The sequence below is a fragment of the Homarus americanus genome, unplaced genomic scaffold (assembly GCF_018991925.1).
Source record: "Homarus americanus isolate GMGI-L3 unplaced genomic scaffold, GMGI_Hamer_2.0 scaffold14873, whole genome shotgun sequence".
NCBI lineage: Eukaryota > Metazoa > Arthropoda > Malacostraca > Decapoda > Nephropidae > Homarus > Homarus americanus.
The window spans coordinates 13,129-27,500 of record NW_024754648.1 but is presented as its reverse complement, the minus strand read 5'-3'; the positions used below and the strand labels follow the sequence as shown (position 1 = coordinate 27,500).

At 40.5% G+C, this 14,372-nt stretch overlaps 1 protein-coding gene across 1 annotated transcript in view; it reads left to right on the top strand.

Moving 5' to 3' along the window:
- The window catches only part of LOC121855884 (PDF receptor-like), a 43,149-nt gene extending 29,690 nt beyond the window's left edge, over nucleotides 1-13,459 (top strand). The window contains exons 10-13 of the mRNA XM_042351053.1: nucleotides 3,856-3,941; nucleotides 9,078-9,261; nucleotides 9,604-9,701; nucleotides 10,795-13,459. Coding sequence (XP_042206987.1) covers nucleotides 3,856-3,941; nucleotides 9,078-9,261; nucleotides 9,604-9,701; nucleotides 10,795-10,891 — 465 coding nt within the window. The 3' untranslated portion in view covers nucleotides 10,892-13,459. The remainder of the gene's footprint in view (nucleotides 1-3,855; nucleotides 3,942-9,077; nucleotides 9,262-9,603; nucleotides 9,702-10,794) is intronic.
- The last annotated feature ends 913 nt before the right edge of the window (nucleotides 13,460-14,372 follow it).

The following is a 14,372-nucleotide window of genomic DNA, read 5'->3' as shown; positions in this document are numbered from 1 at the left end:
GTGTGTGTGTGTCTGTGTCTGTCTGTGTGTCTGTGTGTGTGTGTGTGTGTGACCAACATTGCACCACACCTCTACATATTGCAACAGAACCCATGCAATATATTTTTACCCTTTTTCCAGCGAATTCCATCAAATTGACAGAGAGATTAGTGACAAGATCAGATATCACAGGTAAAGTGAATTAGTTTATTAATTGTGTTGTTGAGGAAATAATTATTCTTTTATACACCTGAGTTATGGGTCAGGGAATTTTAATTAAGTTTTGAAGGTAAAATTGTTATGTTATGGTGTTGCTGTGATGTTATGATATAGTGGTGTTATGTTATAGTGATGTTGTAAACTATTAAATAATTTATATATAAATATTTGTCTATATAAACCTACAGTGAATAACTTCCACTGTACTTAAGACCTTGTAGAATTAGGGTAGTTTATGTCTGAATGGAGGAAGGAAGGAAGGAAGGAAGGAAGGAAGGAAGGAAGGAAGGAAGGAAGGAAGGAAGGAAGGAAGGAAGGAAGGAAGGAAGGAAGGAAGGGATGAAGAGGGAGGGAGGAAGGAAGAAGGGAAGGAAGGAATAAGGGAGGGAGAAAAAGAAGAAGGAAGGAAGGAGGGAAGGAAGGAGGGGCAAGGAAGGAGGAAGGATAGATGAATGGAGACAGACAGACACCACCAATTAATTAACGCTCCCTTCTTTAGTACACCAGATTCCTCCCTCACCACCAGAGGCAGTAGTGGCGCCAGTTAGAACGTCGACACAAACATTACCTGTGTCACCTTTTAATTAACGGGTTTACCTGCGCCTTATAATACCTGCGTTGGTTAAATGGGAGAGCTGAAACCTTGTTGAGTGGGACGGCTAGATCAACAGAAGCTATAATCTGTTGAGTGGGACGTCTAGATAAACAGAAGCTATAATCTGTTGAGTGGGACGTCTAGATAAACAGAAGCTATAATCTCTGTTGAGTGGGACGCCTAGATAAACAGGAGCCATAATCTCTGTTGAGAGGGACGCCTAGATAAACAGGAGCTATAATCTCTGTTGAGTGGGATGTCTAGATCAACAGAAGCTATAATCTCTGTTGAGAGGGACGCCTGGATAAACAGGAGCTATAATCTCTGTTGAGTGGGACGTCTAGATCAACAGAAGCTATAATCCCTGTTGAGTGGGACGCCTAGATCAACAGAAGCCATAATCTCTGTTGAGAGGGACGCCCCTCAGAATTAATAGACATCTAAAATCCAATTAAGAAATTCCATTATGAATAATTTAGTAATTTAACCGCAGCTCTTGTGAACGAGAGAGACAGGCGACCTAACTACTGAACTACCATATTTAGGGTCATTAGCATAGAAGTGTCACCTAGAGGTAATGGTGGGAGAGGATTAACTACATATGTTATTCTCATCTGGTATACAACAAAATACCTGGATATGTATGAGTAAAGAGATTATACATATACAAGTACAGGTATACATAGTCTGTTTATATATGAATATGTATTTATCAACGGAAGCCTCAGTATGATCAGACGTGAACGGCTCTCACTCTAAGTCGGAACCTTGACTGAACAAATTACGAGTTATGGAAGTATCGATAAGTCGGAAGTTGCTTATGGCGTGTGGCCCAGGGATAGGTAAGGTCCCACTAGGTCCCAAAAGGTCCCACTAAGTCCCAGAAGGTCCCTGAAGATCCCAGTAAGTCCCAGAAGCTCCCAAAAGGTCACAATATGTCCCAGAAGGTCCCTGAAGATCCCAGTAATTCCCAGAAGCTCCCAAAAGGTCACAATATGTCCCAGAAGGTCCCAGAAGGTCCCAATAACTCCTAGATGGTCCCAGTAAATCCCAATTTGTCCTAGAAAGTCCCAGTGTATCCCAAAAGATCACACTAGGTCCCAGAAGGTCTTAAGTACGTCCCAGATGATCCCAGTAAGTCCCAGAAGGTTCCACTAGGTCCCAGAAGGTCCCATTAAGTCCCAGAAGGTCCCACTAAGTCCCAGAGTTTAAAGTACAGTCTCTCTCCTCATTCTCCTTAATTATGTGAGTTTTCAATTAAGTATTATAGGTCTTAGGTTAGGTTAGGTTAGGGTAGGCTAGGCTAGGCTAAGTCAGGCCAAGTCAAATTAGGTTAAGGTTGGGTAGGTTAAGTTGGTTTGGGTTAAGCTAGGTCAGGGCAGGGTAGGTCAAGAGGAGCGTGACTCAGGTGTTATAATAGTCTTCATTTAAACGTTTCCCGCGGCAGGTGAGTCACGGTGGAAGGGGTTGCCAGGTGTCACTTTAATAGTATCTTTACTGTGAGTGTTGTGCTGGTTGCTCTCTCTCTATCTCTCGGGTCAGTACTCCAGCTGCCGTATCAACCACCCAACTACGAGGGGAAAATCTGAGACCGTCTTATCTTCAAGGGCTGAGTGGACGACTGAAGATTAGCCCAGAAATAATAAGAGAATAAGAAAAATAATAAGGGAAATAATAAGAGAAATAATAAGAGAAATAATAAGAGAAATAAGAAGAGAAATATATTATAAGAGAAATAAGAAGAGAAATACTAAGAGAAATAATATAACAGATCTCATTTACGTCAACTTTAAAGAGAATAATATCTTTAAGGTAAATAGATTGCCGTAAATGTATTGACACATCCGCCCACATCAATATCCACACCAAACGCCCACATCAATATCCACACCAAACGCCCACATCAATATCCACACCAAACGCCTACATCAACGCTCACATCCACTGTAACTCCGCCCACACCACTGAGATCTGCCTATATCAACACCCACATCAACAACCCTCACCACCCACCGCTCACACACCCACCATAACTTGAGTCAGTTAACCGCCTTCAACCTTCAGAAGCCATATTCCATGTCCTGGAAAGTCCAACATAACGACAAGGTTTCGAAACTCCACGAGGCAGAAGAGACATTTCACCATGAAGTGCACTGGCAAACACCTACGACACTTCCTCCTGTGTGGGTGTGTGTGTGTGGGTGTGTGTGTGTGGGTGTGTGTGTAGGTGGTTGTTGGGGTGGTGTGTGTGGTGGTGGTGTGGTGGTGTGGTGTGTCTCGTGTGTGTGTGTGTGTGTGTGTGTGTGTGTGTGGGTGTGTGTGTGTGTGTGTGGGTGTGTGTAGGTGGTGTGTGTGTGTGTGTGGGGTGTGTGTAGGTGTGTGTGTGTGTGTGTGTGTGTGTGGGTGTGTGTGTGTAGGTGGTGTGTGTGAGGCTCAACTCTAACCTTATGTGATTTGTTTCTGGGAGTTGTTTTGCACACGAGGGAGGGGGAAGAGGGGAGAGGGAGAAGGGAAGGAAAGGGAGGATGGAAGGGTGGAGGGGAAGGGGAGGGGACGGCGGGAAGGGGAGGGGGAGAGATGGGGGAGGGGGGGACGGGGGGGAGGGGACGGGGGAATGGGAGGAGGGGGACGGGGGGAGGGGGGACGGGGGAGGGGGGACGGGGAAGGGGAGGGGGAGGGGACGGGGAGGGGGACGGGGAGGGGGACGGGGAGGGGGACGGGGGAGGGGGACGGGGGAAGGAGGGGATGGGGGACTGGGGTAGGGGGGAAGTGGGGAGGGGGACGGGGGAAGGGAGGAGGGGGGAGGGGGACGGGGGGAGGGAGGAGAAGGAAGGGAAGGAGAGGGAGGGGAGGATGTGGGGGGAGGGGGGAAACGAGTCAGTAAACCTTAAAACTGCTTCACAAAGTCTTAAAGCAGAGTCATTCATCTTCTTTATCCTCTTAATGTCTCTTAAAACACGAGGTGAGAGATGATAGTGAGAGATAAATTGTCTCTCAGTATCTCTCATCACACAGGTGAGAGATGGTAGTAGTAATTAACATATCTGTGTTTCCTTCCCCAGACCAACTTCCTGTTCCTGCTCAACATACTAAGAGTTCTCATCACCAAGCTACAGGCCAGTGTGTCCTCTGAGACCCAACAGGCCAAGTGAGTAGACACACACACACACACACACACACACACACACATACATACATACATACATACATACATACATACATACATACATACATACATACATACATACATACATATACATACATACATATACATACATACATACATACATACATACATACATACATACATACATACATACATACATACATACATACATATACATACACACATACATACATACATACATACATACATACATACATACATACACATACATACATACATACATACATACATACATACATACATACATACATACATACATACAGTAGTATTATCACTATTATTATTATTACCAGATGTTAGATGAAATAATGATATATAAAATATTCTAAAACGTATATAAAGTTTACTATAATATATTGACTCGTTAATAGGCAGTTGCTTGAGTGAGTCACCCCTTAACACGCACCAGTCATGACTCATCTCGCTTACTGTGAGTTATTGTCCATGAGTCACCACCAAAGGTCACTGATCTGGTGAGGAGTCAGTGTTGTAGTGTGTTGTGAGTCAGTGTTGTAGTGTTGTGAGTCGGTGTTGTAGTGTGTTGTGAGTCAGTGTTGTGAGTCGGTGTTGCAGTGTGTTGTGAGTCAGTGTTGTGAGTCGGTGTTGTAGTGTGTTGTGAGTCCGTGTTGTAGTGTTGTGAGTCAGAGTAAGAGTGTTATAGATGATTGTTGTGTTATAGGTTGTAATAGCAGAATTATAGTACCAAACACAACAACCACACCCTGAGTGATGAAGGGATGACCAGTGTTTAAGGTGTAGAGCTGTCGCCAACAACAACCACACCCTGAGTTAACGAGCTGCATGACCCAGTGTTTAAGGTGTAGAGGCTGTCGCCAACACAACAACCACACCCCTGAGTTAACGAGCTGCATGACCCAGTGTTTAAGGTGTAGAGGCTGTCGCCAACACTGTCGCCAACACAACAACCACACCCTGAGTTAACGAGCTGCATGACCCAGTGTTTAAGGTGTAGAAGCTGTCGCCAACACAACAACCACACCCTGAGTTAACGAGCTGCATGACCCAGTGTTTAAGGTGTAGAAGCTGTCGCCAACACAACAACCACACCCTGAGTTAACGAGCTGCATGACCCAGTGTTTAAGGTGTAGAGGCTGTCGCCAACACAACAACCACACCCTGAGTTAACGAGCTGCATGACCCAGTGTTTTAGGTGTAGAGGCTGTCGCCAACACAACAACCACACCCTGAGTTAACGCGCTGCATGACCCAGTGTTTAAGGTGTAGAAGCTGTCGCCAACACCACAACCACACCCTGAGTTAACGAGCTGCATGACCCAGTGTTTAAGGTGTAGAAGCTGTCGCAAACACAACAACCACACCCTGAGTTAACGAGCTGCATTACCCAGTGTTTAAGGTGTAGAAGATGTCGCCAACACAACAACCACACCTTGAGTTATCGAGTTGCATGACCCAGTGTTTAAGGTGTAGAAGCTGTCGCCAACACAACAACCACACCCTGAGTTATCGAGTTGCATGACCCAGTGTTTAAGGTGTAGAAGCTGTCGCCAACACAACAACCACACCCTGAGTTAACGAGCTGCATGACCCAGTGTTTTAAGGTGTAGAAGCTGTCCTGCAACAACCCACACCCTGGAGTTATCGAGTTACTGACCCAGTGTTTAAGGTGTAAAGCTGTCACCAACAAAACAACACACAGCCCAGAGTTAACTTGAGCTGCATGAGCCCAGTGTTTAAGGTGTAAAAGCTGTCGCCAACACAACAGCCACACCCTGAGTTAACGAGCTGCATGACCCGGTGTTTAAGGTGTAGAAGCTGTCGCCAACACAACAACCACACCCTGAGTTAACGAGCTGCATGACCCAGTGTTTAAGGTGTAGAAGCTGTCACCAACAAAACAACCACACCCTGAGTTAACGAGCTGCATGACCTAGTGTTTAAGGTGTAGAAGCTGTCGCCAACACCACATCCACACCCTGATTTAATGAGCTGCATGACCCAGTGTTTAAGGTGTAGAAGCTGTAGCCAACAGAACAACCACACCCTGAGTTAACGAGCTGCATGACCCAGTGTTTAAGATGTAGAAGCTGTCGCCAACACAACCACACCCTGAGTTAACGAGCTGCATGACCCAGTGTTTAAGGTGTAGAAGCTGTCGCCAACACAACCACACCCTGAGTTATCGAGTTGCATGACCCAGTGTTTAAGGTGTAGAAGATGTCGCCAACACAACAACCACACCCTGATTTAATGAGCTGCATGACCCAGTGTCAAGGAATAGTCCGAGAAGACCAGACAACTCGCCAACTGCACTGGCTGACCATTACCCCGGAACACCATCCACAAATCGATTAACATCCAGGTCCCCAATTACTGCTGGGTAGACAGAGGCAAATGGCGTAAAGAAACTTGCCCATAGTTTCATCCTGCCCGGGGATCGAAATTCATATGCAAATAACTTTTTAGCTAATCGTGAAAATAAAACTTTACGAAACTATTGCACAAAAATATATACAGGGACGTCAATTCCATTCAAAATATACATTTCATTTAAATTAAACTGAAAAAATTACATACATACAGTTACGAGGAGGTATAGTGCCACACCCCCCCCCGATGACCTACAGTTACGAGGCGGTATAGTGTCACCCCCAGATATGTGGCACCGTCGGAATCACTTTATGAATGAATCAGTTCTGTGAGGAGGAGCGACACGGATTCATTCATAAAGTGGCGCCTGGTGAACAAAAATTACACGGTACTAAAATTTATACAAGACCTTAAACTGCACTTAAAATAGACATCCAAAACACTAATTACAGGTACTGGAGTGAGAAGAAACTCCGCCAGGTAACTGCTAAAGCTGCAACAACATCTTGAATATTACCAAAAATAGTCAAAATACTCACTGTTTCTGTTGATGCTGATGCCATCCTTAGGTCACGATCACTTAAGTCAGGTCAATAATTATCACTTAAGTTAGGTCAATAATTATCACTTAAGTTAGGTCACTTATTATGACTTAAGTTTGGTCATTTATTATCACTTATGTAGCACCATTAACTTTCTCACCTTTCCACACCTTTGGTTTTAGATGTTTGTAGCGCCATTATTGGGAGACAGTCAGGCGCCGACGACACAGTACTGGTGGCAGACTGTCAACACGGAACATATTCGTTGTCTTGTTAAATATTTCAACTTTTGGCTATTTTATCTCACTATTATCTTACACGTTTGTAGCGCCATTATTTCTTCAACGTTTTCTTATACAGTAGATGTAGGAATCAGTTCTCTGTAGTTGGTTATGTAGCAGAGAGTCAAGGAGACACCGACACAGCGATGGTTGGTGACAAATGGTGAACTGTCAACATGGTGTGTGTAGAGTAATGGAACATTCGTAGTCACGCTAAATTATTTCAACTTTTTACTTATCTTATCACCTCAAGTGTTTGTTCCATTGTAGTGTGTGAAGAAATAATATTACTATAATAAATCTAAATAAATAAGTAGAAAATATTTATCCAGTAACATATATCTTAGTAGTAATAAATATCAGTACAAATTGAATGTCATAATTCAATACATAAATTTATACATATAATATTACGATTAATACTAAAACTAATATATATTAATATTATACCAACCATAGGAAACTTTTGTTGTTTTAATGACGTACTGTAATATAAGAGGGAGGAGGTGTGTAAAGTTACTTGGCAACTAAGAGTAAATAAAGCCAGACTGGTGTTATTTTTATTATTTTTATTTAGAGTTAAGTGATGTGAAGAAAAAGTAACTACAAACACTTAAGTGATCATATAGAGTTTTGTTAACAAGTTTCATCAAAATCGGTAAAGCGGTTAATGATTCCCTTACTGTGTGTTGAGGGATAAGACAAACGCTGGTAATTCATGTCACGCAAAAGGCCAATGTAGTTATTATTTAATTATATTTATTGATTCATAAATGGTATGTAATATAATGTAAAAGTACCAACTATATGTTATTGTACTTTAATATTAAAAGTACTGCATCAGTCTTGTGGTGGTAGTGAATAGGGTGTTGTCAAGGCGAGGGTGTGTGTGTGTGTGGTGACGGGAGGCTAGTTGCTAGTTCACATGCTAGTTAGGTGCATCAATCAATCAATAAGAACCTAAAGTAAACACAGAAAAGTAAGACATCAACGATACTCAAATATTTCTAAGTAAAATAACACCGCGTTACTCTGACCTGACAGTAAATAATCATTGTGACAAACTCGTAACCCTTTGGCTGCCATGTTCGTAACGCTTATTAAATCTGGTAACTGAAATGTCTTATACATATTATATCATAGTTAAGGAATATTATTGAACACATATTACCCAACTACCACAGCCCGAGGAGAGAGAAAGGTAGGGAGATGCTGATGAGTTGTCAAGGCTTACCCTACGATTACTTACATGTTGAAGCAAGAAGCAGAGGTCACCAAACACAGTTACCTTAAAAAAATGATAATAAATAAATAAATAAATTATATGAGGCTATGTAGTAAAGTTCATGGGTGTTTTGCTGAATAATAAATAATAATGAATGACATCTGTACGGTGCCTTGCTGAGCGTTAACCTGCACCTGTACGAACCAACGATTACTGATTAACCTGTAAATGCCTAACCGAACAGGTAATGCTTACAACAGGTGGAACATTTACACATTAATGTTATTTTATGATATGTAATTTACCAACTTACTAATGTTTTGATTGTAAATTACTTAATGATTTGATGTTTAGGTCAATAGAACCAATTAAATATGTTATTTATTGGGACCATGAACATTACCCTGTCATAAATGGACCACCTCATTACCACCTGTGTTGTTAATACACACTTTCACCATATCACCAACACCATCGCCACCAAAACACCAGCCACTATTACCATCACCATCACCATCTAACACCACCATCACCATCACCACCAACACCACCCCCATCGCCACCACCATCACCACCACCACCACCATCACCACCACCACCACCACCACCAAACTCACCACCACCACCATCACCACCATCACCACGACCATCGCACACCACCACCAAACTCACCACTACCACCATTTCCACCACCATACAGGAAGGCAGTACGGGCAGCCATCGTCTTACTGCCCCTCTTAGGCATCACCAACAGCCTCCAGATGGTTCACTCACCACTAGAGGGGAACATAGTCGAGTTTGCCGCCTGGAGCTTCGTCACCACCTTCCTCACCGCCTTCCAGGGATTCTTCGTCGCTCTCTTATACTGCTTCCTTAACAATGAGGTAAGACATTTCATGGCTTATGGCTTCAGGGACAATTAAGACATTTTTTAAGTGTGTTTGTTTGTCTAAATGGATCCTTACCTGAATACTATGGGAGGTAATGAATTAATTTTTTTTATTTATAACTTTACCTGAAAAAAATTAAGTTGATATGTAATTAATATGATGTTGATTGTTATTATTATTACTGTAACTATTATCTGTATTAACACGAAAAGATAATTATTTACCCCAGAAATAAACTAATCACCTGCTAACATCACACTAATTAACACCTGTGTATATTATTTACCTCCTGTTGGCGTTATGACTCACCTGTGTGTATGTCTACCTGTCCGCCAGGTGAGAGGAACGATCACTAAGTGTGTGGCTAACCTCTACACTCAACGACTCCTGCCCAAGAGGTCTAAAAGAAGCTGCATTAATGGCAATATTGCAAGGTGAGCATACATACATACGTCTCTCTCTCTCTCTCTCTCTCTCTCTCTCTCTCTCTCTCTCTCTCTCTCTCTGCAGTGCTTGAACGAAATAAAAACTCGAACAATAGATTAAACTGACACAAGCAATAAACTGAGGGAGGGAGGGAGGGAGGGAGGGAGGGATGGAGGGAGGAAGGGAGAAAGGGAGTGAGTGAGGTAGGGAGTTTTGTCAGGTACAGCTCAGGTTAATCTGCGTCAGGTGTGTATTAGGGTCAGGTAGAAAGGTCATCTGTTCTGTGACTCGTTCCCCTGATCTGTGTTGCTTGCTGGAGGACAGACACAGAGACAGACAGACAGACAGACAGACAGACAGACAGACAGACAGAGAGACACAAAGACAGAGAGAGACACAAAGACAAAGAGAGACAGAGATAGGGGACACAGAGAGGCAGACAGACATAGACAGAGAGAAATGGTCAAGGCAGAGATAAGGACAATGGTAGACAGAGACAGACAGACAGACAGACAGACAGACAGAGAATAGAAATGCTAGAGAAAAAGATGAGAGAGAGGGAGAGAGAGAGAGAGAGAGAGAGATGATATATTAAACTATCAAGACAAAACCGAAGAAAAACAATAATAAAATAGTTCACCCGGAAAGAAAACGGGAATAGATGACATAAAAAAAGAAAACGGGTCACATGTGGGACCAACTTCGATAATTGTCGTGTAGAAAGGTCTCTCTCTCTCTCTCTCTCTCTCTCTCTCTCTCTCTCTCTCTCTCTTTTCTCTTCAATGCCAGCAATAAACCCGGCCGTCTCAGAGGGTCTAAGAATAGGTCTCTTCATGTTTATATAAGGACTCTCTCTCTCTCTCTCTCTGACACCTTTAATATCTGGCACTGGTTATCACACCTTTAAATACTCGTTATAATGCTGACACCTTTAAATACTCGTTATAATGCTGACACCTTTAAATACTCGTTATAATGCTGACACCTTTAAATACTCGTTATAATGACAAATGCGAGACAGACAGACAGACAGAGAGAGAGACACATCATCACGTCTCCCACCAGTATTAACCTGAGCCATCTTGTCTCTTCCCCCCACAGTGAGGCGGTAGGAGCAGAGGAGCCATTAACTACATTCAGAGAAGAAATAACGATAGAACACAGTGAAGAGCCAGATGTTATAACTACCACTGTATGACCCATCTTATCTCCCTCCTCATTCTCCTCACTCTCATTCTCCTCACTCTCATCTCTCCTCTCTTATTCCCCTCCCTCGTTCTCTTCTCTTGCCCATCTTCTCTCTATTTGCCATTCTCTTCTCCTCACTCTTCTCCCTCTCTTCCTTCGTCATTTCAACTTCATTATCATCTTTTTTCCTCCTCCCTACATCTCATCAGTCTCTTCACGTGCTCTGATTGGCATTACCGCCACCTACATCATCGAATAATCTGATTGGTTCGTGTGAAAACTAAAGGTAAACACACATCCATGACGCACTCGACCAATAAGAAGATACGAATGAGAATATACTTTATTCTAATTGGCTGAGAGGGAAACATATCTCTCATTATCAACAGATTTCTAAGACAATCCGGGTTCCGTATAAGACCTGAGAGACATATACCACTGATAGCTAATTAATAGTATAATGAGGTGATAACTAATTAACTAAGAATGAGTTTACTAGACGTAGATATTAAGGTAAATAGATAATTAAGAAATTATACGTGGATTATGAGAAATATGTCCTAGTGTTTGGTAAGGCATGAGAGTACGTGTGTCTTAATGTTCCTCAAGATGATAATAATTGTATCTAAATCTTTTTCTTTAGTTTTTAGGATGTGCTTTAGCCTTGTGTGTGTGTGTGTGTGTGTGTGTGTGTGTGTGTGTGTGTGTGTGTGTGTGTGTCTTGTTGCTTGTCTGTCTGTCTGTCTGTCTGTCTTTTAGTACTAGCAGGACATTTGACAGGATGATATAAACGCTTATCACTATATTAGCTGCTATTTGCTATTTCAATCTATTCCCACTAGCAAACAATCCATTTAGGAAATTATTCTTAAACTGTAGATTTACGCCATAACTCATTATGCTAAATATAATCACATAATTAATACATTTTGAATAATTATCTGCCGTCATGGGTGTTTTAAATGTCTTGTATAGTGTGAGAGTAATTAGCCACCTATGATTCGTGTGCAGGTGATTAGAGACGCACACACCTGTTACACCTGTCACGCCTGTCACACCTATCACACCTGTCACACCTTGTTATTATTTCCACTGATTCTTTTTTATCTCGTTATTGTTATCGTGTTATCATTGACCTCTGGCCGCCCTACGTGGCCCTCTGGGGGTGTTGGCCGTGTGTTGAGGATCAGAGGTCAATTCAGGTCAATTCAGGTCAATTCATGAATGTAATTTACATACATACATATATACATACATACATACATACATACATAACCTAGGGTGGATTGTATATATTGGTATGGCGTTTATGCTGTGAGATTTGGTCTATAGTGTAAAATATGTAAAGGAAATAACTGATGAATGAACAGATTTATTGAAAAGAATACCAAAACTTTTATACATAATCGAAAAAAAAAAGTATGGTTATTTTTTCCATTGGTTCTGTGTACACTGTATATAGTCATTGGTGGATGGTTGGTATAGATATATAAATTTATATATATATACTATAAAACTCTGTTATATTTGTTAGTAAACCTATATATATATGGAAGCTTAGGGTGTTTGTTGACATTCTATTGTTTACATGTAGGTCTGTTTACCTCACTGATGAAGGGATTATAAACTAGACGTGTTTACAATGACTGGACGCAAAAGCTGATAATAGAGTAATATGGACAAGTCACGGTATTGTTAATAAATACTTAACTACTGTTTTAATTAGGCTACCATTAGGGTTAAAACTGCATAGGTGACGATGTTGTTTTAATTAGACTATCATTAAGGGTTAAAACTGTATGATGTTGATGGCAGAGGCTTATGAGTATTGATTATATATGAAGTTTATTTCTATACGTGATTAGGTTTAACGTCAGATGGTTTAATTAGATTAAACCTTGGATATATGGGTTTATATATTGACCACTATATTACGACAGCTTTTGAGGTGTATATAATTACTATAATTTATCCCTTAAATTATTCCATATGAGTGAAAAATTTTACTGTATAATCCTTAATTATTTCAGTGTGAAGGATTATGTAGAGTAACCAGAAAATAAATTACCTGTGTTACGTAATTAGAAAAATGAAGTAATTATTGATAAAGGTTAATTAATTTGTGATTAATATTGAGCAGGTGCCGAATGTAATTATCTATATATGTAGGTGATTAAGAGTTACTTTATCAGTACTCTTATTAATGAAACAGGTAGTTAATGAGATTTTACCTGTCTGGAGTCTAATTATCATACTTAAAATACTGAACCAACTCATTTCTACACCAGGTTTAATCCCCTCGTTACCTCAGTACCTTTCCAACGTAATTAACCTGTCCACCTTAAGGAGACTTACCTGTACCCTTCACACCTGTTGAGAATTTCTTTTATGGTAATCAACTCGATAATTGGTCCATTTTGTATGTAATTGATAAGGTGAGATAGTGAAGCTAAGGAAGGTAGATAGTGAAGGTAAGGAAGATAGTGAAGATAGATAGTGAAGATAGTGAAGCTAAGGAAGGTAGATAGTGAAGATAAGGAAGGTAGATAGTGAAGATAGTGAAGATAGATAGTGAAGATAGTGAAGCTAAGGAAGGTAGATAGTGAAGATAAGGAAGATAGTGAAGATAGATAGTGAAGATAGTGAAGATAAGGAAGGAAGGTAGTGAAGATAGTGAAGATGTTTATAGTAGCGTCCCCTGGTGTTAGAGCGAGATGAGGGAGGAGAGAGGGAAGAGAGAGGGAAGAAGGAGGGAGGAAGGAGGGTCTGCTTTGATGATACGATACAAAACTGAAATGTAAACAATGACTTATTTTTTTTGTTTGTATGAAGTAAACAAAATAATCAGAAAGAAAATAAAAATCTTGAACTCCTGAGATTTTGAAAAGACTTAGTGTAAACAAACTGAGATAAGAAAACAATGATGATTATAGAGTAAACAAGAGATTTCATTCACTATAATTGCAAACAGGAAAATGAAAGGACATACGAACATACTTTACACTTGAGACAAAAATATATATAAAAAATATATTACAAATTGACGATAAAGTAAAAATTACCAAATTATTTAAATTTTGTAAACCTCGATACAATTTAACTAAGATGATTCCATAGCATTTAGTACTAACGACCCGTATGATCTAATTAACAATGAAAACAAGACCATAACACGATATTAACTGGTTTATTAAGGTAGCAGTGACCTAACTTTAACCTGAGGAAAAAATGACAACTAGAAGTACATAATGGATAGTTAATCAATATTCCTGAAAATAATATGAAAATGAAAAAATAAAGAAATATTACCGTATTGAGAAGTATTGGGAAGTATTGAGAAATATTGAGAGATATTGATAGATATTGAGAAGTATTGATAGATATTGAGAAGTATTGAGAAGTATTAAGGAGTATTGAGAAGTATTTATGGTCAATTTACATTTTAAACCAAATATTTTCATGTTTTTTGTAGTTTAATATTTGAGTTATGT